Below are 25,399 nucleotides of genomic sequence, written 5' to 3' on the forward strand. Positions count from 1 at the left end.
ATCAAATAACTTTTCTTCTCTCTGTCCTCAGAGATTGGAGGTTGGTATTAGCAATTGGGTGCAATGCTGAAAATTTTACCAATAAAAGACATAGATAACTTTAAAATGAAATAATAATAGAAAGTAAAAGAAGTGAAAGAAAAAAACCCAAGTCCCAGTTTGTTCTAGTTATTTTCTTTATTATCTCTGGGCCAGGTGCTTTCTGATGGTTGTAATCTACCAGGAGGGCTCATCTCCTCCTGTCATATGTCAAGACAATCACGAAGTTCTGTATGTTATCGGGGTTTGGTGGGTCTAGCTTAGGATACGGGGATCGTGACCCCTTTCCCTTGCCCTTCTTCACCATATGCTGGACCCAAATATCACCTACACTGCTCAAGGGTGCGGTTGGGACCAATGACTGTCCACAACAAGTGATCATGACCTGCAAAAGGCGTTCTCCTCGTCAATCGACGATCTCTACAAATATAATCATTGAACAGTAAGCATAGGCATTGTAGAATATGTGGAACATATTTATTTAGTACAATCTGAGGCCAGCTTCAGATGAACCACTATGGACCATCAAGTCCAAAACTATTTTTCAGCATGTCTCCAGATTATTCCAGAAGAAGGCGATGTCATATGATGCTAACTAGACATTGTAATTATGGTTGGACCAATCAGGAATCTTTGAAATATCATAAATCCTGGATCCAAGCCATTTTTTTTATAAAAAGAGAGCAGAAATGCACAGTCAGATGGATCAGGTTTGAAAAGCTAATCACCACGAAGAGTTTCATCCAGAGTTTCTTGAAGTGGATGTCTCGAAGCGATTCAAGAGTGACAGGATGGGAAGGTCGGAAACAAATAATCCACATTGGCTGACCAGAATTAAAAGGTGTGAATGATTACCTCAGATTCATCAAGATTGAGCTTGAGTGCAAGGTATTTGTTGATGTATGACAAAGGCATAGTTCCGTCCCTGCATGTCAATGGGTAAGTAAGAGTTGTAAGAAAAGGATAAAGTCAAAACTTCAAAATTGTGGTCTGGGCATATTGGGTGATTATATCAATCTTGAACTGACTGTGAAGGCAAAATTATAATGCAAATGTGTGCTTGGCTAAACCATAGAAAATCTTATAAAAAGAAGAATATTCTAAATGTATAACAGATTTATATGGGAAACACTACCTTCTATAAAAGTTAGTCAAACTGAAGTGCATGCTAGATCTCAAGCTAAAAGAAAAGACAATCACGACCAGCCAAGCAGAAAAGGTCAAACAGCAAGACCACCGGTAACAGCCAGTTACTATGCGTGAGGTCCGATTGCAGACTAGGTGACAAGTGCTAAGTATAAAGCCCCTAAAAATTTGGGTGGAGAAAGGTTCATAAAAATGCTGCTGCTGTAAGAGCATAGTCGTCCCATGTCGTTCTACTTCCAAATTTAATCACTGCTGAAGAAGAGACAAATCAGTAAATACTGCAGATGCTGAAAGCAAACCCAAGAAGAAAATCCGAGAAAACATCTCTTAGTTGACTCTTAAAACCTATTTTCTATAAATTGATGAGACTAAAACTGCTGATGTATATCAAATGTTTCTTGAAAACCACTATAGACTATACGAAGATAAACTAATTCTAGATTAAAGTAAGACAAAAAAACCAATTTTTCAAATTGTAGAGGACCAGGTATCAAGAGTCTTACATGACTCTCATAGCAAGAAGTCCCACAAAGCTAGAATTAATATAACGGAGTCTAAGAAGAGTCTCATAGAAGGAGGTTTCACATAAGAGTCCCAGTTAAAAGTGTTTTAGTTATATCAGTTTTCTATTTATGTTTAGTAGTTTAATTATGCTAAGACTTATCTTCAAGTACTAGACTTTGGGTGTAACTAGAACAAGGGTAGTTTATTTATAATCCAATTTTACTTGTTTCTTCTATAATAAATAGAGGTTTATGGTACTTAAATTAAACAAGTTAATAAATAATTTTTCTTTTCCAGAAATTCAACATGGTATCAAAACAGGTTCTGTGAGTTAGACTCAATCAACCCACAGAGATCATGTGATCCTTTTTTCTGTTTTATTATCTCTAGTAGTTTTAGGTTCGTATCCTACCTTTTCATTTCTTTCCCGTCCAAACACCTATTATTTCCTTACGTTCGCACCTCCATACTGAAATTTCCATATTGCAAATTATATATTGATAGAAAGATCTTTGAGTTTACTTTCCAACACAAAAAAAAAAATAAAAAATTTGACAACCAAAGTTTTCTACAAATAGAAATCGACATTTGAAGCAGTAAAGGTCAGACAGTAAGAGAGATTCGTACAGCAATAGAAAGCTCCAATTTTCAAGGTGTTTTATGTCAAAAAAACGAAACTTTATATGGAGACTTATATGTCAAAAGAAAGATATATAAGTCTAGTTTCTAACCAATCAAACCAATGTTCACCGTAGGTTGACTCCCGCATTGCTTTTGGTGATAAAAAAAAACTTAATTGAACTAACAACTTGAAAATCCAAATATTTCAGATACTTCACCTTCAAAAGTTAAAGCATTTCAAGGTCTAAAGCGTCAAAACCAATATTTAAGACCTCAAGCACAATTGAAGAACATCTCTTGAAGAAACACTCACAAAAAAAAAAAAGACAACGAGAAGACTAGAGTTCAAGTGTATAGACAAATGTCTAAACTTAGTCATTATTGTAAGAGAACATTTTAAACTCCCTTTCCTTAAGTATATTTGTGAAATCGGAGTTTTAGGTTATAAATTGCATATGGACATGTTTAGGATTATCATAAACATCATTTAGAATATGCTAAAACACTTAGAGAAAAATTCTCATGCTTTAAAAAGTCTACACTTTTAAATTGGCATTGGAATGATCGATCATCCAGAATTGTGCAGGCCAAAAATATAAAGCATGATTCATCATCCAGGATAAGGCCATTTCATGTTATCATGCTATAACACATAATCGATCATCCCACTTGAATTGATCAATCATTATGGTTTAGGCAAGCTAATTTCATATGGAATGATCGATCATCTTACCTGATTGATCAATCAGTCAGAACCTTGCCAGTAAGAGACATAAAGCATGGTTGATCATAGAAAAATACACTGATCGATCATACTTGTAATGCACGGCTAGAGGGAATCTCAATTGATCAATTGCAATGATCAATCAACTTAACTTTTCTGGACCAACTATAATATATTGATCGATCAGTCTATCAATCAATAAGTTCATGTCTGAAAGAAAAGTAATTCTTATGATCAATTGATTGATCAATCAATCAAAGTACTGATTTTTTTTCAAACGGGCAAATAACGGCTAGTTTGAGTTAAGAAAACTATAAATACCCCCATTGAACCATGAGTAAATAAGTGAATGAGAATTTATTGGCATATCTTCAAGCCACTATCCTTTATCTAGCAAATTTCCATAAAAAAGTACTAAAGAAAGAGAGAGAGTCACACACTTTGAAATCACTATTCTCTTTCAATCATCCTTTCATTCATCATAGTACAAGCTCCTTGATCATTTCACGTGTTACAAAAGAAGAGACATCTTAAATCTCTCAAGGATAAGCATCTTTCCAAGTAAGGGTGTATTTTTTTGCTTTCTTTTTATGTATTTGTGAATATATTACTAAGAAGAGAGAGAATACAATACCAATCTAGAAAAGCTTTCCTCCACAACAAGATGTTGGAAGGAAATGCCCTTTTTTAGCTTGAGCGTAGGCTAAATGATTAGCCGATCTTGGAATATGATTCCACTTACACTGAATTTCAGAAATTAAAGTACAAACATCTTCAAATAACTCCCAATGAGGCCATGGAGGTTTGGAAGGCTCCGTGCACCAAATGATAATAACTTTTGAATCATCTTCAACTAGGAGGACTCCCTTCAGCTTTTGCTTGAAATGTTTCAGCCCGTTGTACAATCCATATAACTCAGCACTTGTTGAATCTGATATCCCAATTGGACCCGCATACAAGAAAAGAAGGTTCGCATTTTCATCATGAATTACTCCAACATATCCAACAGGACCCAGACATCCTAGCGCACTTCCATCAAAATTTAATTTGAAGTGACCTGCTGGAGGTCTAGACCATATTACCATTTCAGGAGTTTTAGCCGGAGAGGAGATTTCTGCAATAATTTGCCAGTTTCCGCGCAAGTTTGATCCTTGTAAATTGCAACATTCCTTGCGTAAGAGAACCCAAGAGGATAATTGCCCTATGATTCTGTCACACAGAATTTTCCATGGAAGAGATTTCTAATTAAATTTTTTGTTGTTTCTCTCTTTCCATAAATTCTAGACCATGTACCAACACAACAAGATATTAATATTTTCCCCAATTTTGGAAGACGAGCGCTTATCATAGTGAAGATTGTGTCGTGTAAGTATTGTGATGGGCAATATTGTAATCTTATTTTGTTTATCAGTTCGGTCCAGACCAAATGTGCATACTCACAATGCAACAGGGTGTGATCTGCAATTTCAGGATATATATTACAGAATGGGCACAATGGGTTAGGAACACCATTCCCACGTTGTAACAAAGCGTCTGAAGTTAAGATTTTCTTACGACAAACGGTCCGGATAAAGAACCTTGCGCGAGGAGGAATGTGTAAAGACCATGCAAAGGCAGCTGGATGTGCTGCTTGATGTGTTTGGGGGGAGATCAATATGAATTAGGGATATTTGACTTGAGAGCTGATATAGGAATTTTTTTGGGTTATTCCACTCGTAACAAAACTGATAGAGTTTATGACAAGACATCTATGAAAGTAGTGGAGTCGGTTCATGTTGAGTTTGACGAATCCGATTCGCCAAATCCAAATCCAACTCCAACTCCATTTTTTTATGACGAAAAGGGAAATCCCTTCGACTCATCCTTGGGATCTCAACCTCAAGACCAAAATCTTGTACAGAACCCAACTCACCTAAATAACCAAGAAGAGCCACCTATGGAGCCAAAAAACTATAAGTTCATGACTGATTATCCTCTAAAACAAATTATTGGTGACCCTCAAGGCAAGATTGCAACTAGGAGAGCAACTCATAAGACTGGCAAATAGTACATTCGTTTCTCAAATAGAGCCCAAAAGCTTTGTCGAGGCCAAAAAGGATGACTTTTGGATTATGACAATGCAAGAAGAATTGAACCAATTTGAAAGAAAAAAAGTTTGGACTCTAGTACCTGGACCCGAAAATCAACAAGTCAAAGGAACGAAATAGGTCTTTAGGAACAAAACAAATGAAGAAAATCAAGTAGTGAGAAACAAAGCTAGGTTAGTTGCCAAATGATATAACCAAAAAGAACGTATAGATTTCGAAGAAACCTATGCACTTATGGCAAGACTAGAGGCAATTCGAATCCTCCTAACCTATGCTTATCACACGAAATTCAAATTGTACTAAATGGATGTAAAGAGTACATTTTTAAATGGGTACATCCAAGAAGAGGTATATGTTGAACAACCCAAAAGATTTGAAGACATAGTTTGACTATGTATACAAATTACATACTGCATTATATGCGTTAAAGCAAGTTTCAAGAGCATAGTATGAAAGATTAATCGAATTCTTAGAAAAGAATGGCTATAAGAGAGGAAACATAGATAAGATACTATTTACTAAGAACCATGATCAAGATTTGATTATCATTCAAATTTACGTAAATGATATCATATTTGGTTCTACAAACCCCTCTCAATATCAAGAATTTGCTAGTTTAATGAATAATGAGTTTGAAATGAGTTTAATGGGTGAAGTCACATTCTTCCTTGGATTTCAAGTAACTCAAACCAAAAATGGCACATTCATAAATCAGTCCAAATACACTAAGGGATTGCTCAAGAGATTCAACATAAAAAATCAAGTCAATTAGCACACCCTTGAGTTCGTCCTTGAAACTTTACTCGGACAACTCCAGTAAGACCATAGATCGAAAACTTCATAGAAGCATGATAGGATCCCTACTATACCTTTCGGCCATTAGAATGGATATAATGTTCTCAGTATACCTATGTGCTAAATTTCAATCTAATCCTAGAGAATTTCACTTAGTGGCAGTGAAAAAAAATTTCCGTTATCTACTTGGGGCTCAAAAACTCTTTCGCCATTGATCTAGTCGGTTACTCAGATGTTGATTTGGCCATATGCAAAATTGAGAGAAAGAGTACTAGTGGTAGTTGCCAATTACTTGGAAATATGTTTGTCTCTTGGTTTTCCAAGAAACAACATTCAATCACATTATCCACTGCCGAAGCTGAATACATAGCAGGTGGAAGTTGTTGTGCTCAAGTTTTTTGGATGAAACAGTAACTACATGACTACGACTTAGAGCAAAAAGAAGTTTCAGTCCATTGTGACAACATGTGCGCCATAAGTCTAAGTAAGAACCCGGTTCACCACTCGCGATCAAAACACAGAGAAATTAGACATCATTTTATCAGATAGTTGGTTTAAACCAAGGTTATTACGATTGAGTTTGTCCCCACTAAAAATCAATTAGCAGATATCTTTACAAAGCCATTAAGATTTGACCGTTTCTCTAAGCTTCGAGAAGAACTAGGCATGAACAACCCACCTTAATGAACATTTTGAGCTTAATGAACACATCCCAATATTGTAGTGCCAATAGAGTGAAGTGGAAATCAAAATATTACATTTTAGTCACTCTACAAAGGTCATTGATCAATCAATGCCTATTGGTTGATCGATCAACTTAAGCGATTGATCGATTAATCGAAACAGAATGATCGATCATTCACGACGCGAACAGAGAAGATGAAGAGTCAAAACTGAATTTTTAACCCATCTCTTCATAACAAATCATTCCAAAACCCTTTCCAATGAATTTCCAGAGCTCTGGTGACCCCAAAACTCCATTCCACCTTCGATTTTGAGAGATTTCTCATCAAATCCGAGGCTAAAACGCTCATTTTTCACACTTTCTTTCAAAACTGAATAGAGCTACAATGGTTAGGACAAGGTCATTGCAAAGAAGAAGACTCCGAAGAAGGAAAGCAATGCTTGTGAGGAAATGCCCAATTGGAGGGAACATTTCCGAACTCGACTTCAAAGAGATAAGTAATTTCAATACTTTGCCTCCAAAAGCATAGTTGAACCCAATAAGATGGTTCATCATCCACCAATAGGCTCTCAGAACTAGAAGATGTCGTGGATTATGTCAAGGCTACCCAAGTAGCAATCCTATCCACATTTGGATGAGTTGAAGGGTAGACAGCAGAGGATCGAACATCTCCTCGACATCATCCTTAGCCGACTCCTGCCTCCAGCTTAATTGGCCTAGGATCCACCCATCTCTTTTTGACTCCCTATGTACAGTTTTTTAATGATATACTTGTATTATTGGCTTTTATATTTGTACACACTGTTTTGTAAACAATTGAAAATCCTTATGATGGCCTTTGAGCCACATTTTTTTATATCCTATGTATTTCAATTCCCTATCTTTTTTAGTATGACAAAAAGGTGGAGAAAAATAGGGAACTTGGATAAAAAAACTTAGGCACTCACAAAATTACAAATCTTTTTTTTTATAAAGATGTATGGTATTAACAAACGAAAATTTACAAAGGAAGAGGGAGAAAATCCCTAACAACAAGATGTTGAAGGGAAGCTCCCTGCTTGGCAAGCACATCTGCTGCCGAATTTGCAGATCTCGAAATGTGAGACCAAATACAAAAAAATAATGAGGTAATCTCTAAAATCTCCTGGAAGATTTCCCAATGCCTCCATGGCGGAAAAGAAGTGCCCCAGCACCAACCAATGACTACCTTAGAGTCCCCTTCAATGTGGATTGGGCCACTGCATTTATCTTTGAACACCCGGAGCCCATTGAGAAGACCATGTAGCTCTGCAGACGTTGAATCGGAGATACCTAATGGGCCCACATAAGAAATACACTGATTGCCAGATGGATCCGAAATCACACCTCCAAAACCCGTGATCCCCGGATTGACAAAATAAGAGCCATCAAAATTCAATTTTAAGTACCCAACCTCCGGGGGCGCCCACTCCTTCATAACTTGAACCTTGGTCCCCAAATTCCTTGCCAGGTTGCTTCAGTTATCACGAATGGAGGTGGCCTTGAAAGAGCAGAAAGGTTTCTTCGTCAGAAGCCAGGTGGAAATTTGACCCGTCACTTTTTCAACTTTTTTTTTTAGAGGATGTGTGAATGTATTTAAAAAGAAAAATTACAAACCTAGAAACTAAAAAGACATTTCCTCCACAACAAGATGTTGGAGGGTAACGCCTTTTTTGGCTTGAGCATCGACTAAGTGATTAGCAGATCTTGGAACATGCTTTCAAGTGCATTGTAAACCAGAAGTTAAATTACAAATTTCATCAAAAATCTCCCAATGACACCAAGGAGGTTTTGACGGCTTGGAGCACCAGTTTATAATGACTTGAGAATCCCCTTCAACCAAGAGAGCACCCTCCTTTTTTTGTTTGAAGAGCTTCAGTCCATTGAACAAACCATGCAATTCCGCACAAGTAGAGTCTGATACTCCAATTGGACCCGCATAAGTGAAGAGAAGATTCGCTTGATCATCGTGAATTACTCCGCCAAAACCAGCTGGCCCCAGACACCCGAGAGCACTTCCATCAAAATTGAGTTTAAAGTGTCCAGGAGGAGGTTTGGTCCATTCTACCATAATAGGAACCTTCGATGGAAAAGACATTCCCGCAACATTTCGCCAATTTTCCCACATGTTTGTCGCTCTTAAATTACAGAATTCTTTGCGAAGGAGAACCCAATAGCTAACTTGACCGACGATCTGTTCACAAAGAATCTTCCGAGGGATAGCTTTCTGATTGAATTTACGATTGTTTCTTTCTTTCCATAAATTCCACGCAATGTGCCCAACACAACAAGATATCAAAATTTTTCCTAACTTCGGAAGACGAGAGCTAACCAAAGTTAAGATAGTGTTTTGTAAATCTGGCAAAGGGAAATATAATAAACCGATTTTGTCCATTAATTCGGTCCAAATCTTATGAGCATATTCGCAGTGTAGAAGCGTGTGATCTACTGTTTCAGGAGATGTGTTGCAAAATGGGCATTCTGGATTAGGAGTATTAATGCCTCGTCTTTGCAAAGCGTCAGAAGTTAAGATTTTCTTACGACATACCGTTCAGATGAAAAACTTGATGCGAGGAGGAATCGGGAGAGACCATGCAAAAGCATATGATGGTACGTTGAAGCATATGATGGGGAGGCGGGTATGAAATCATATGATGGTACGTTGAAGCTGTAGAGAACATACCTTGTTTGTTGGGCGTCCAGATGAGTGTATCGGTAGAGCTTTTTAAGGTCACACCAAAAAAGTAAATTGACCAGACAAGTGGCTTCAACAGCTTCAGAGTCATTCAACGCTTGCCTTAGATGAAGATTTCAGCCGCCCGAAGACTGCCAATGGTAAAAAATCATTGAGCTACGAGATCTTAACAGTTGGTATAATCGAGGATGACTTTCCTTTAAACAACTAGCCCCTATCCACCAATCCGACCAGAATAGAGTATTTGTACCGCTCCCAATGTAGCATTTGACAGCAGATTTGAAGGTAGGTAAGAGTTTGGCAATTTTCTTCCAAATGGGGGAATCTTCCCCCGTCCGTCCACCAGCCATTATCTGTTCCGGATTTAATTGCAACCATTCGGCACCACAGTAGATTGGGTTGCATGTTGAACTTCCAAATCCACTTTAAGAGCAGAGCCTTGTTTGTGGTAGCAATGTCCCGAATCCCGAGGCCCATTTTATAAGATTAAACTTTTTTTCCCCATTTGGCCCATCCCATAGGAATCTTCTTTTCAAAAATTCAATTCTATCCCGAATAGATGTTGGACAATGGTACAAAGATAAAAAATAGGATGGGATTCCATGAAGGCAAGATTTGATAAGAACCAGTTTACCAGGTTTGGATAAAAATTTTCCTTTCCAAGAAGCCAGACGCTTCTCAAGCCTCTCAACAACTGGAAACCAAGAGTTTTTCGAAGGCAGGAGCGGAGTCAAAGGTAAGCCCAGATATGTACTCGGAACGGACGCTACCTTACAACCCAGATAATTCGCCATTGAGCTGAGAATAGAGGCTTCAATATTAAATCCAAAAATTGTTGTTTTTTCCCAACTTATCTTTTGACTAGACGTCAATTCAAAGATGTTCAAAATTGCTTTCATGTTTTTGATTTGTCTCATGGACCCTTCTCCAAAAAAGATAGAATCATCAGCAAACTGAAGAATGGGAACGTCTTGGTTTGGATCAGAAAAAACAGGACTGAGCCAACCCGAACGTTTAGCAAACCGGATCATAGAGGTAAGGTATTTTCCAACGAGAGTAAAAATAAATGGAGAAAGGGGGTCGCCTTGTCTTATCCCCCTAGAAGCTTTGAAATAGCCTCGGGGTTTCCCATTTACCAAGACAAAATAAGAAGGAGAGGAAATACAGCTCCTCATCAAAATTTCCATCTTGTGCCAAAACCCATACGGTCAAAAAGATAGTCCACCAGTTTCTAATCAACCCTATCAAAAGCTTTCTCAAAATCAATTTTCAGAACAAACCTTGGAAGGGAAGATTTTTTGAAAGAATCAAGAAGTTCATGAGCTGTTAGAGAAGAGTCCAGGATGTTTCTGTCTCGGATAAAAGCACTTTGACAAGGATTAATTACCTTGTAAAGGACAGCTTTCACTTTTTCAACTTCTCTTGCCTTAGTTTCAAATTTAGCCTCGAACCGCCTCCTATTACGTTTGTTCCAAAGCCCCCATGGCACAAAACTGGCACATGCTGAGAGCATCATTTTACCGAACCCAGGAAGGGGATAGCCAAAGATTGACTTACTAAATCAGATCAGATCAGCAAATATACATAAGTGCAAACCCAACTTGCATAAGACAGAGGTCCACACATTCCAAGAGAACTGGCACAATAGCAGGGTATGGCTAGTGGATTCTGCTTCAATGTTGCAAAAAGGACATAGTAGGTCTATAGAAGGGTGACCCCTTCTTCGAAGCACATCCGCCGTAAAGATCTTACTTTGGCAAGCGCTCCACATGAAGAATTTTACCTTTGGAGGGGCACAAAGACACCAAACAAAGTAGATATCATGCTCATTCTACGTTGAGTCCCAACCATTAATGTGTCTGTATGCAGATGAAACTGAGAATTTACCGCTTTTGTGAGGCCACCAAATTAACTTGTCTGCATTTGAAGGCCTCATCCTAACATGATTCATAGAATCCAATAAACAACTTACTTCCATAACCTCCGTATCAAAAAGTCCCCTTCAGGGGTGAAGGCTCAAACCACTCCCCTCAAAAGCATCTGCCACTATTATCTCCCTTTGAGTGGAAAGAAGGAAGAGATTTCTAAAAGAGTTTTTCAAAGGTTCCTGCCCTGTCCACCAATCGTCCAAAAATTTAAGAGATCTTCTGCCCACAAAGAATCTACAAGCTGAGGAGAAATCCTGAAGAAGCAAATAAAGAGATCTCCGTATTGAGGATAAGCCTCTCCGATTTCCCCCAGACATCCACCATGAAGAATTCCAACCCAGCTTGGTACAAACCATATCCTTCCAAAGGTTTGAGGAATTTGTGTTGAACTTCCATATCCACTTAAGGAGCAAAGCTTTGTTCATATCTTTTGATTTTCGAATCACTAGTCCACCTAATCTCTTAGGCAAACATACTTCGTCCCATCTAACCAGGTGATATTTAAAGGAGCCACTTGAACCTCTCCAAAGGAATCTTCTTTTCATTTTATCCATGGTTTTGCATACCGAAGATGGGCAAGGCATAAAGGACAACGCATAGTTTGGGATGCCAGCAATACATGACTTCAGAAGGATCAATCTACCTGCTTTGCTGAGGAGTCGCCCCTTCCAAGTTGCTAACCGAGATTCAATTTTTTCAACCACCGGGTTCCATAAACTCTGTGAAATACGGCCATGGAAGAGAGGAAGGCCAAGATATTTTGCAGGAAGAGTAGTAGTAGACCAACCAAATAAATTTGCCATCTCTGCAAGATTCTCCTGGTCCACATTGAATCCAATGAGAGAGGTTTTCCCCCAATTAACTTTCTGCCCAGATGATATTTCAAAAAGCCCCAATACTGCTTTTATTCTCCTTGCACTGTGTATATCACCAATTCCAAAGATAATAGTATCATCCGCATACTGTAGAATCGGAATATTAAAAGCCAGGTGGGGGCTTGTTGGGGATAGTCATCCAAGATCGACCGCTGAATAGAACATAGCAAATAGGAATTCTGCTACTATGTTAAATAGGGGCTGGGAAAGAGGTCCCCTTATCTAATACCCCTGGTTCCTTTAAAGTATCCACATATTGAACCGTTGAGGATGAGGGAATAGGATGCTGAACCCACACAGCTTTTGATCCAAAATCGCCATTTTTCTCCAAATCCCATTTTTTCCATTGTCTCATCAAGCAAGATCCAAATAACTTTGTCAAAAGCTTTTTCAAGATCAAGCTTAAGGGCGATTCTCGGGTCCTGGTTACGCCTGAAGTGGTCCATAAGCTCATGCGTAGCTATTGTGGAGTCTAAAATTTCTCTCCCCTTAAGGAAAGCGTCTTGACCTCTGTGGATGACGATGGGAAGCACTGCCTTTAAATGATGAGCTAAGATTCTCGCAATGATTTTATATGCACTCGTAACAAGACTGATGGGACGAAAATCCTCAGGTTTCCCAACACTTGCTTTCTTTGGAACCAATGTAATAAATGATGCACCAATGCTGCGGTATGTGATGCCATTCCTGAAGAAGTCATGGATCATAGCACTTATATCTTCCTTAAGACAAGCCCAGAACTTTTTCATAAAGTCCCCATTAAAACCATTTGAGCCCGGGGCCTTATCACTTTCCATGCCCAAGACAGCCCGCTCAATTTCGGCCAAAGAAAAAGGAGATTCTATTAGTGCGGCAGCTGCTGTGGATATATGAGAAAAGCTAATGTGTGTAAGCTTCGGCCTGTTGTTACACTCCTTCGAATATAACTCTGTAAAAAAATTAACCAACTTGTTAGTAATTGAGATCCGACACGACGTTACCTCATTATTAATGCATAATGAGGTAATTCGATTGGATCTCCTTTTTGCTGAGGCGATGGCATGGAAAAATTGTGTATTTGCATCTCCTTCTTTTAGCCATTTAAATCTGGCTCTTTGCTTCCATCGAACCTTCTCTTGGTGCAGGATAGTATTGAGCTTATTGTTTAGAGAGACTTGAAACAAAAATTCATCGGAAGTTAAATAGCTTTGTTCCTCCACCAAGTCCAAAGCCGCGATCTGAGAGACGAGGGAAGCCTTCTCAACAACCAAAGAGGTATGACGACTAGTGGCCCACTCCTTAATTTTTCCTTTTATGAATCGCAGCTTTAATGGGAATGCCCACTCCCTTCTACCAAGACTCGGACCCGCATCCCACCAACCATCAATAAGAGACTCAAATTTTTTCTCCATTAACCAAGAGTTTTCAAAACGAAAAGGCGAGGGCCCCCATTTTTCAAAGATGTCAACAAGATAGGCCAATGATCTGAGCCTACCTTATTCAGAACTCTCCTAGTAACATTTCCAAACATCTACAGCCAGTTGTTGCAGGCCAAGAAACGGTCCAATTTCGATAATATGGGTTGTTGCTGACCATTTGTCCATGTGTCCTTCTTCCCGGATAGGGGAATCTCATCCAATCCATTCCCCCCAATGAAGTCTGAGAAGCTTCACATAGAAGCCAAAATGCGGACAGACGGGGGCCTCTTCTCATGACAATATCTGATAGCATTGAAATCCCCTGCGAGGAGCCACGGGAGATTCCAATTTTCAAGAAGCGAACTGAGCTCTTCCCAAAATAGGCTATCTGGTTGGACCGTATACTCCACCCACACACCAAATTCTGTCGGTGGAGAGATCTCTAAATTGTATACCCAACGAGAAGCGGCCCTCAATGATATTAATAGAGTCAAAATTTGCAGAGTCCCACGCAACAAAAATACCTCCTGAGTGGCCAATAGCACTCACTGCTGCCCACTTAATTGAAGGGCACGACCAAAGTTCTTTGGCAATAGCATTTGTCATCTCTTGACACTTTGTTTCTTGGAATATGACTATTGAAGACTTGAATTGAGAAAGGATACTTAATATTGTGTCGCACTTTTGGGCAGCACCAATTCCTCTGACATTTCAAGACAGCAAGATCATTTGCTACCTCGGCCATTGACTCCCAACATCGAAATGTCCCCAGTCAACTGCCCTTGATACATAACGCCCAATTCCATCATGTTTTGCCATGTCTCTTTGTCATATTTTTGACTCTCCATCTGGGGTTCCTTCGCAATACAATCAGATTTGTCATTGGGAGGAGGAGACTTATCCATATTCTTTCTTTCAGCAAGGCTAGTAGATTCTCTTTGTAGTAAATTAGTTTCCAGATGTCTTCTTCTTCTTTGGTATGTATCCTGAATGGGGGGAGAGATTAGGTACATACTAGGGAGTTTTCCTTGATCTGGGGAGTCGGCCTGGCCAGTCTCCATTTGAGAGCTCGGTAGTTCTGTGGAGTTTGGCGACTTTCCTATTCTCGGAGGGACAGTCTTGCTCGGCAGGAATTGGAAGAAGACTTAGAGTAGCTCCTGGCAGATGCTCAGTCCATTCCCCGAAAGAGACATGAGTTTGGGGGAAAGATGGGTTCATTTCCATGATGGCTCTCTGTTGACTCTGTGCTTGATGTGTCAAACCCCGATGTGTTTGTTGGGTCCTCGAGCTGATGAGCACGCGAGGTGCTTGGCTTGAGGTTCAAATTAAACTTCTCTTTTTGCCCTTCTGTATTCCCGGGATGATCAGTGTGTTCGTATCCATCGGATAAACTCAAGTCCTGCGAAGGAGTCTCTAGATAAGAGGTGAATATAGTGGGGGGATATTTCTGTAGGAGCGTCTTGGGCCGGGATGAAAAGAAGGAAGCGGAAATAGGGGAGAGGGTATTTTCGGGGTTTGAAAAGGTTGTAAAACCAGAGTTATTCGAGAAACGAGAAGAGTCAGATTTGGAGATCTGCGATGTATGGTGGGGTCTAACTCAGCGTTGGAGTTTAAATTTGAAATCGTGCCTGATTCAATTTCCGAGATAGGCTCTTTCACCGGTATACGCCGACACTTCATTTTTGAATTTTGGAGATTTAAAACTGGGGTGGACTCGATTTCTGAGACTGTATCTGAACTCGGGACACACACTTCCCTGTTTCGACTTGAATTTTGAAATAAATTGAAAGGAGAACGAATGCACAGCACGTTGGGGTCCGTGAGTGCCACGTTGGGGACTGTGAGCGATAATCTGGAAGGGAGGTCTGACACGTTACCCTCTTTTGCTTTTTGGGATTTCCAGATTGGTTTAAAAACCTCTGCCATAGAGCCCACTTTTTCCACTTTGGAGTCCGAGATAAAATTAAAATTATCTGACAGGCATACCTCGTTATTCGGGGGCGAGGTGCTTTTCGAGAAACTCCCCTCTGAGTGCATAATCGAGTTTTCGTTTGAGTCAAAACTCGGGAGTGACGTTGACTCACCCGAAGTAGAGGACCTCTGTTGGGTGCATGCTGAGTTAACTCGTCCCGGAGTCGCACAAGCTGGGGTCTCTGGAGTATTGCTTCTCTTTCGCGTCCGGCAACATTCCGGTGGTCGCAGCACACAAAGCTCCCCGAAAGACACCTCTATCCATACAAATTCTTCACCGAAGCTCAATTTTAGGTAGCTCACCTCTCTCCATCGGTAGTTGGGGTCGACGAAAGCCATCGCAACGTCAAGTTTTGAACCTTCCGACGTGGTGTCCGACCATTGTATAATCTTACCGAAGGTGGTAAAGATTTTACTGAGTACCTCATCCATCCACAGTTCGATTGGTAGACCATGAATCGAAACCCATTGGCCAAGAGGCTGTCCTACCGAAGTTGCTTCCCATTCCGACGCAAATAGTTCCTCTTCTTGTAACCATTTCTTAGTTTCCAAAATTTCTTCCGTCTCCTTTCTCGATTTCGTAATGACCAGCCACTTCCTGGGTTCCATCCATGCAATTTTGGGTTTGGGTTGAAAAGAGAAGAACTCGCCGAACCAGAGAGTAAGTCTGGTGCTATGCCATCTCTCTGAGGGGGATTCCACGGTGAGGCTGGTGCTGAGTTTCTGTTTCCCATTTTCGAAAATATCAGGGGGCAAATTTATGATCGGGAGTTGGACAGGAGTTTGGGGGATTTTCTGGTGGGGGCTTGAGGGTGATATAGGGAAAGGGGGTTTAGGGTTTGGGTTGTTCAAGATGGAAATTGAAAAGGGGGGGAAATGACGAAGATCTTTCCTGGGAGGCGAATGGTTTTTTCCTTTTCTCGGTGCGGAAACCTCAGTAAATTTCTCGCCGATATCTAGGATCGATCTTCGCAACTCTTTCCAACAGTGATAATCTCCGAGAGTTTCCAGTAAGTAGACGCGCGCCATGACTGTTAATCCTCTCCTCTTGATTATTTTTAGCTCTCTGATGCCCTTTTTTCGGAATACAGAGATAGAGAAGGAAATTTCCCCGATTTGGATTTCGCGAAGCCTCGGAGCACTTCCGGAATCTCCCTCCTCAAAGCAGCGAGCAAAGTCCGAGATTGAGGCTAGGGGGATAGAGATAAATGATATTCTTTGCCCATTCCTTATCGGTATACGTATTACCTTTGCATTTTGCCCCTGCGTTAAGTTCAGCGAGATCTCGGTGTCGACGTGTACCCACGATGTGTCTCCCCTTCTGATGTTTCTTTTCCAGTTTGCGGATCTTCCCTTCGTCGTGCTCCAGGGCCCATCCTCCTCTATCACCGGCGATTTGCCTCAGTCCTCTTGCCTCTGGCGAGTCTCGGCATTTGACGTTTCCACTTCTTCAGCTATATCAGGGAGGGGGGATCGTTGATCTTCTTTCCTCCCTTCTATTGTCGAGGAGAGAATCGTCGGAGATCTATCCTCGAGCACACCGACGATGCCTTCTCACGTTCCTTCAGGCGTCTCCTCATTCTCTCTAGTCCTTCAATTGCTGAATCACTCACAAAATTAAAAATCTTAAACTTAAAAGGATTAAAAAAAATTATGCAAAGATTAAGGGGGAGCTTATGATACAATTGCATCTTTTAATCAACTCCAACCCGTAAGAAGGTGTAATTTTTTATTTTTCCAAGTTAGGTTTTGTCATATCAAAAAGGGGGAGGTTGTTGACTGTAGGTTAACTCCCACATTGCTTCTGATGATAATAAAACTTAATTGAACCAACAACTTGAAAATCCAAGTATTTCAAATACTTCACTTCAAGAGTTAAGGTCTAAAGCATCAAAACCAAAAATTCAAGACTTCAACCACAATTGAAGAACATCTCTTGAAGAAGCACCCATAAGGAAGAAGACAACGAGAAAACCAAAGTTCAAGTGTAATAGACAAATGTCTAAACTCAAGAATTTTTTTAAGAGAGTATTTATTCTAACACCCTTTCCTTAAGTACATTAATGAAATCAGAGCTTTAGGTTATAAATTGCTGTTTAGGATCATCATCAACATCATTTAGAACAAGCTCGAGCACTTAGAGAAAAATTCCCATGCTTTAAAAAGAATACATTTTAAATCGGCATTGGAATGATCGATCATCCAAAATTGTGCAAGACAAAAATATAAAGCATGATCAATCAACAATAGTCGATTGATCGATCAACAATAGTCAATTGATCGATCATCCAGGACATGGTCATTTCATGCTATAATACATTATCGATCATCCCACTTGAGTTGTCCAGGCAAGCTAATTTCACATAGAATGATCGATCATCCTAACTAATTGATTGATCAGTCAAAACATTGCCAGTAAAAGACATAAAGCATGATTGATCATAGGAAAATACATTGATTGATAATGCTGTAATGCATAGCTAGAGGGAATCTCGATTGATCATTAGGCATTGGCAATGAATCGATCAACTTAACTTTTCTGGACCAACAGTAATATATTGATCGCTTAGTCCATCGATCAATAATTCCTTGTCTGACAAAATAGTAGTCATTATGCTCGATTGATTGATTAATCACTTTATAGAGATCGATCGATCAAAGTATTGATTTTTGCAAACAGGTAAATAACGGCTAGTTTAAGTTGTGAAAGCTATAAATGCCCCCACCAAACCGTGAGTAAAAAAGTGAAAGAGCATTTATTGGCATATCTACAAGCCACTATCCTTCATCTTGCAAATTTCCATCAAAAGTGCTTTGGAGAGAAAGAAAGAGAGAGTCACACACTTTGAAATTACTATTATCTTTCAATCATCCTTGCATTCAACATAATATAAGCTCATTGATCATTTCACAACGTACTACAAAGGAGGAGGCAGCTTGAATCTCTCAAGAAAAAATATCTCTCCAAGTAAGGGTGCAACTTTTTCCCTTTCTTTTTATGTATTTGCGAAAGGTTCATCTAGAACCTATTAATCTAGATAGAAAGGTCTAGATAGAAAGGTTTTTTTTTGTAATTTTCCAGCTATTAGAGAAAATAGTGGAATTTTCCAAGCAAGGGTTCTTGGGCGATGACTACAACTAGGGGAACATCGATAACAAAAAATCTATTTGTCCCTGTAGTGTGTACATGTTATTTTTTACTTTGAATTGCTTTTACATGAATTTTTAATCACACACACAACTCGTTTTTAATTTGAATATCTCAATTCACCCCCCCCCCCCTCTTGAGAAGCCACCTGGATCAACAACCAATTCTCAATCTGAGTTTTCTAGAACGAGATATCACTATCAGAAGAGTCAATGATCATGCTAGTGAAAAAAGGAAAACTACTCAGTTTGGCCAAATTGCAGAGTCCGAAGTCTAGGAAAAGTTTTATCTAGAAAGAAGTATATTTCATGAAGAAATATTATACATGAATGAAATATATAAAAGTTTAGTTTAAAGAGCAACTTTCATGTCAATATGATCTATATGCAAAGAAATATTCTCATTGGAATCAGTTAAGGACATGATACAAAATGATGCAAATCAAGTGGTCATATCAGATTAAAGAACAAATCTTTTTATGTCAAATTGGGTATCAAATTAAAGTTCTTTGAGTCTAGTTTCTTGAGCAACAAATTGTTTGTGATTTTGAACTATAGTTTGGGAGACATCGATATCAAAAGTACCAAAGGTCAGTTCTATAGCAAATCTCTCCTTTTCCTATTTTCTCTCTTATTAGCTCTCCATGCATTGGTGTGAATTGAGTTTTCTTTTCTCTTAGAGTGGTAGTTTTTTAGGCAAATTTCTCTTCTAATCAAAAATTTTTGGTCAGACTTAATAACTCCGTGATGTGCTTGTTCAAGGTATGGGATGTCCTGCTTAGATGCAATTTTCAATTTTTTGCATTTTTTTTGCTTGGTTGTGTATCTTCTACATCGTCATCTCCAAAACTTATGCTCACCCCCCAGAAATTTCTTTGAGATCATACTTGGTCCAGCTTATTTATTATGTTTCCAATTCTATAGTTAGTCTCCCCTATTTTTTTTCACAAAAAATGTCTCATTCTAGATCCATTTGGAAGTATGAGTGTTACATAGTCGCATCCTTCCGATTAAAGTTGTTTTTCTCTGGTACTTCTTCAATTTATCATCTTTTATTTTCATCACTTCAGAGCAATGCCTAAACCCACTACCTAAAAAGTATAAGAGTGCATCCAATATTCAGTTTGAGTCAAGTCTTTTATTCTTCAGCCAAAAGGTGATTTGTTTTTTAGCTCTCCTGAAAAAGTGAATAGTCTCTCTGTTGTACCCTAAAATTAGGTCGTTTTTCCACCTTTGAAATTGAATGGAATGAATTTCAAACTATGACCGTTTTTTACTGGTGTTTGGAGCTTTGTCGTATGGCTAGGAGTGATTTTCTTCTTCCATATTGTGTTTTGTCCAAACTTGGTCTCTAAATCCTTTTTATCCCCAACTTGAGATATTTTATTCCACATGTTGTGGTAATTTTATGTGACCAAAATATTTTAAAAAAGGAGAATAAAATATGTTTTGCATCTATGAAGAATTTTTTCAACCAAAGAAGATTGAAGACAAAAAAATTTCCCTTGCAAGATGAAGTTATAAACTCCAACTTGAGGGGAGTGTTGAAGAGCAAGTATAGAAAATTCTTACATGACTTTCACAACAAGAAGTCTCAAAGAACCAAAATTTATATGGTGGAGTCTAAGAGGAGTCCTATGGAAGGAGGTCTTACAGAACATTCTTAGTTAAAGGTTTTTTAGTTATGTCAGTCTTTTATTTATATTCAGTTGTTTAATTATATTATGACTTATCTTTAAGTGTTAGACTTTGGGTGTCACTTGGACAAGAGTAGTTTATTTCTAATCTAATCCTACTTGTTTTCTCTATTATAAATAGAGGCTCATTGTACTCAAATTAAACAAGTTCGTAAATTATTTTCTCTTTTCCAAAAACTCAACACAAATGAAAATATCTAACATAAAAAGGAAAAAAGAGTTTCCTAAAGTTGGTTGGTTCCTCGGAGTAGCTGAAGTTAGGATGCCCCTTCCCAACTAATAAATATAGAATTTGTTCAAGTTCAAACAACATGGGAACTATAGTACCACTAAAACTCTCATGTTAAGGAAAAAGCCTGAGATATGGAGCACATGAACAGTAAAATCAATATAAGTGTTGAAATTTGTGCAAAGCAAATGAACAAAAAAGTCAGATTTCATGTCGTAGAATATATCCTATGTGAAGAAATTTACTCATTTATGTATATCATTGAAGATAACTGAGATTTTTTTTAAATGGCAAGTCTAATCTACTTCAGCTCTAAAATGTGTCTTTTCCATGTTCTTCCAAAATCAGCTATATTCTTCAATTTAGTCATCTCTCTCACTGGATAGCAACCTAATACCCTAATTTCAATACAGAAGGCATTTGCAAGGCTTCATTTTCTATTACAGATCAATATGATCATCGCTCTAGAACCTTGTCTCTATTATGTTGGAGTCGCCTACAGGGCCCCCTGCAATCTGTTCCACTGTTTTCTAGTCCCTTCACTACATTGATCTTCACATATCTTAACATTCCAATGCAGGTCATATGTCAAAATTTTATGCAAAACCTTAAAAATATTGTCAGGAATCTTCACATACAATTGAGAGAAAACAATTCAACTTACTGATCTTACTCACTGGGAAATTGTTGATTTCAGCTATACCCTTTCTTTATTTGTTCTTTTCTTTAGGAATAATGGTCATTTTGTCAAAAGATAAGAATAAAACAGGGCGATCCTTCAACGGGCTTCAGGTCTTCCAGGGCCATCTAAAGGGACCCCTCTTTATCGAATGTGGCTCCAAGATTGTCATTGAGTGGTGTACAAAGGCAAACCATCCTCCTTGGCAGCATTGGGACATTTATTTTGAAATATATAATATAACATCTTTGAATTGTACTTAGACCCACATCCCTAGGTCTGCCAATCACTTGGCAGATTCTCAAGCTAAACGGGGTGTTTCCCTCCAACACCTTGTTGTGGAGGAAGGCCCACTTAGTTAGGTTTGTATATTTTCTCCCTCTTTTATAAAAAATTTACATCCTTTCATAAAAAATAAAAAAAAACAACAGGGTGATCCCTCATCTGCTTGTCAGCATGCCTCTTCTCATTTATGGGGTGGAATAAAAATAAATTGACTCTCCTCTTCCTCTTCATTTTGATATGAAGAATCTTATTCAGGATCTCAAACCAATATCTCATGTGGCTAAAGACACTAGTGCTAGAAGCTTGCTCCTTTTGACAATCATCTTTTGAAGTATTCCATTCTCAAAGGACAACTGAAGAAAAAACTACACTTACAAATGTGACTCTTAATTTTTGACAGAACATCAAACACAGTCACATTACATCATATTAAAAAAACAGTCATATTAGAGTTTTTTCTAGAAAAAATTATATATGAAGGATAAGACAGTCACATCATATTAATCTTTTCAAAGAGACTTGTTTACCTTCATTCAAGACAGGAGGTGAGACTAAATGTCTGTCCTTACCCACCAGCAGGAGGAAGAAAAGGGAAGGGAAGAGGTGGGCCCTCCTTTCCCTGACCTTGTGGCATCAGGGAGAAATGGGTAGGGGATAAGAGGCCCCAGCTGCTACCTACTGTATAGAGAAGAGAAAAAAAGAAAATGTTCCTCCCTTTCCCCTTCCTATCTGACAAAAAGGGCAGAGGTATGGAAGGCCTCGCAATGCTCCCTTCCTATCTGACAAAAAAAGGGCAGAGGTATGTAAGGCCTCGCAATGCCCCCTTCCTCTCTCATCCATGCAGAGAGAGGTGGAGGTCGGACCTCCCCCTTCCGACTTTCCTATCCTACTGAGTGGAGTATGAGGAAGGAAACAGGGGCCAGCCGAACTCCTCCCTCTGCATCTACATAGAGAGGGGAAGCCCAACTCTCTCCCTCTTTTCTTGTTCTCTCCTAGAGCTGTTACAGTAGAAAAGGAGAAGGAAGCAGCCCATCTTTCCTCACTAAATTTTTCACTTGAAGAAACAAGGATAACGTTGGTATTCTACAAAGAGACTAGGAGGCTGACATCATAATTGTTCTCTATATATAACATCTCAAAGTGACGCTCTAGAGAGTGCAAGATTGTACCCAATGATTTAATTATTATTTAAGACAAAAATGACATGGCCAATATTAGGAACACAACATACTTGTACCCATGTTTGGAAATATGCCAAAATTTAGGGCCACATCTGAAAACTACCCAAAACAACAAAGATCAAAATAGTTTTTCACAAATGCAACAATTCAACTTACTTGACTCTTATATGTGAATTTGGTATTTGTGGTAACGAATCTCCATTCCTGCATGGAGGACAAGAAGAGAGAACGTAATTTACAACAAATGCCATCAAGTAGGAAAACCCTCAAAAACAATTAATTTAACAGCTGGCCTCCTTACTGATTTTTTGTAGCAAGCAGGGTGAACCAAACAGGACACAACTTTCTGAAAGTTATTTCGGAAGACCTGTCTCCAGGCTTCCTTGGAAGACTCAGTTGCCTTGAGCTTTCACCCTCAACATCACCATTTACGTCAGGTCTAAGACCTTCTCCACTAGAATTACTGTGTTCAATTTTCACCTTTGGTTCAGGAGAGAAAGATTCACGAGCTCTTCGCCTAAACTTCCTTTTATTCTTGACAGTTAATTTTTCATAGTCTTCCTTCTTCAAAGCAGGGAGGCCCAGTAATAATGGCTTGGCATCATCCGTCTTATCTGCTGCCTCTGCAAGAAAAGCTAACCTGTCCCAACTGGAACCCCTCTCGCCATCTTTACTGGAAGCATCCTGCTGAGAAGAAGAAAGTTGACAAGGTTCTTTCTCAGCCACGACTCTCTAAAAAATGAAAGTAAAAGGAGATTAGTGAATCAAATTAAAATTTATTTTAGTAGTGTAAACACAATTTTGGATATGTGGAGAAAAACCTGTTTCTTGGTACCAATAGAAAAGGCATTTAAGTGTTTTGGTGACTGTCTCTGGTCTGTGTGATTAACACCATCGCCCGTATCTCTGTCAGAATGAAGCTTGTAAGGTCGAGACATGGCCGTCTTTCTGGATGAGGTTCTAGTTCTGCCCAGACAACGGTTTTTTGGTATGGGATTTGTACTTGTAACAAGAGATGACAGAGATCTTTCCTTTCTTCTGGTGGTAGTCATAACAGCTGGCGAAGTTTCTTGTCCCTTCTTCTTATTTAGTGGAAATATTTTCATTCTTAGTTCTTGCAAATTATTATCTGGCCTGTGCGGAAAATAATGAACCATCACCTCAATTAGGTGCAGTGCAAAACACACAAAGCATTATAGAGTACAAGTTGACATAAAAAATTACAAGGCCAACAAGATCTTTAAGACATAGACAACGTTTCAAGTTCTTTGACCGAGATATTAGAAATAATTTTTTTGGGACATTAAAACCCCTTACCATGGAGACATTTGGACCAAGACCACACACTAGAAGCCTCCCCATGTTGCCACTGAGCCAAAGGCCCATTTCACACATATTAGACCTAATATGTGCCACAATTAGGCCAGTATAATCCACAAAAAGGATTTCCAAATGCAAATGAATAGCAATAAACCAAGATCAGATTTACTCAAAAAAAAAAAAAAAACCAAGATCAGAATACTCAGAAATAGATGGTTGCATTTACTTAAAGTTGTCACGGGGATGGCAGCAGTGGATAACAAGATGCAATATTCAAGAGGCCTCAAACCAGAAATTAGAACTGGAAAGCCAAAACCCTCATATAATGTAAAGACGGCAAAAAGAATCCATGAACAAGTAGCAGTACTGCTCCTCATCTCTCCCCCAAAAAGAAAAAAGAAACTTAATAAAGCATGTCAACAAAAATCTGCAGATTAACTCAGGAATTGTCAACAGTAATGGTTCTTGACCAACAGGAATTGCAGGCACATAGTGTACCATCACCATGCTGAACAAAATAGGAATGATATTCAGAAAAAAATACATGATCTAAGGTAAGGTTTATCCACCTAGACAAGATCAGAGATAACAATTAAAAACTCAGATGTTTATATGTTGCAAATCCAATTTTGAAGTCTCATGTACATCCGTGTTGAGGACTGAACACTCTTTTGTAATTTGAAGCTCCAATAATCATAGGAGTTGCACAAAAATTCCAATATCAGCAAGTGATTCCAAACTACTTAGATAAGTGTTTCATTTTCAAAGGACAAATGGGTGATTTGAATTATAGTCACTCCCCTTTCCTTCAAAGAGGCAAAACATTTTAAGGAATTAATAATAGAGGATAACAAAGTCGATGAGAAACCATCTTACAGTGATCCAATATGTGACAAAAAAACTGTTCGGTTGGTACAAGGTGTCTCAATCCTACAAACAAGAATGTGCAGGGCTCAAAGCTTTAAGCAACAGATTTACTCCAAATCCACATGAGAAAATCAAAAAATGAAAACGAACATAACAAAAAAGAATAAAATTACTCCAACTAAAAAAATTGTGAGGCCCGTGCACCCAAGAAAAATATGAGGAAAAGAATTATGATTCACACAAAGCATTAAATAGCAACATGTAGTTGTCTGGTCTATGAAAAAAAAATGGACGGGTGTACTTGAACAAATTGATGCAGTAGACATATCTGCAGTATACAATCCTAGGAACAATAAGTGACGCCATAATTTAAGGTATAGGAAACCACCTTAATTTATCACAAGGTGAGCATCCCAAGTAGACATTACAAATTGGACAGGTACATGTTTCATCCTTTTCAAGCTTTTGGTATATACAGTCTTTGCAAACTGAAACATAAAAACTAAGAC

At 38.7% G+C, this 25,399-nt stretch overlaps 1 protein-coding gene across 3 annotated transcripts; it reads right to left on the reverse strand.

Moving 5' to 3' along the window:
• Positions 1-5: 5 nt before the first annotated feature.
• On the reverse strand, positions 6-24,048 carry LOC137960322 (E3 ubiquitin protein ligase DRIP2-like). 3 transcript variants are annotated; one of them, XM_068807913.1, is made up of 6 exons: positions 24,021-24,048; positions 23,525-23,837; positions 23,005-23,387; positions 22,860-22,907; positions 895-964; positions 6-424 (listed from the first exon to the last, which is right to left on the reverse strand). In XM_068807913.1, exons 1-6 carry the CDS (start codon positions 24,029-24,031, stop codon positions 230-232), a joined length of 1,020 nt encoding a protein of 339 aa, XP_068664014.1. In that variant the 5' UTR covers positions 24,032-24,048; the 3' UTR covers positions 6-229. The 3 variants fall into 3 exon arrangements, with proteins under 3 accessions (XP_068664014.1, XP_068664013.1, XP_068664012.1); XM_068807912.1 differs by having other exon boundaries at positions 23,005-23,390; XM_068807911.1 differs by having other exon boundaries at positions 23,005-23,435.
• Positions 24,049-25,399: the final 1,351 nt, after the last annotated feature.

The sequence above is a fragment of the Aristolochia californica genome, unplaced genomic scaffold (assembly GCF_029961685.1).
Source record: "Aristolochia californica isolate CCGP_79_NKW_82.1479 unplaced genomic scaffold, dmAriCali1.0.hap1 SCAF_3, whole genome shotgun sequence".
NCBI lineage: Eukaryota > Viridiplantae > Streptophyta > Magnoliopsida > Piperales > Aristolochiaceae > Aristolochia > Aristolochia californica.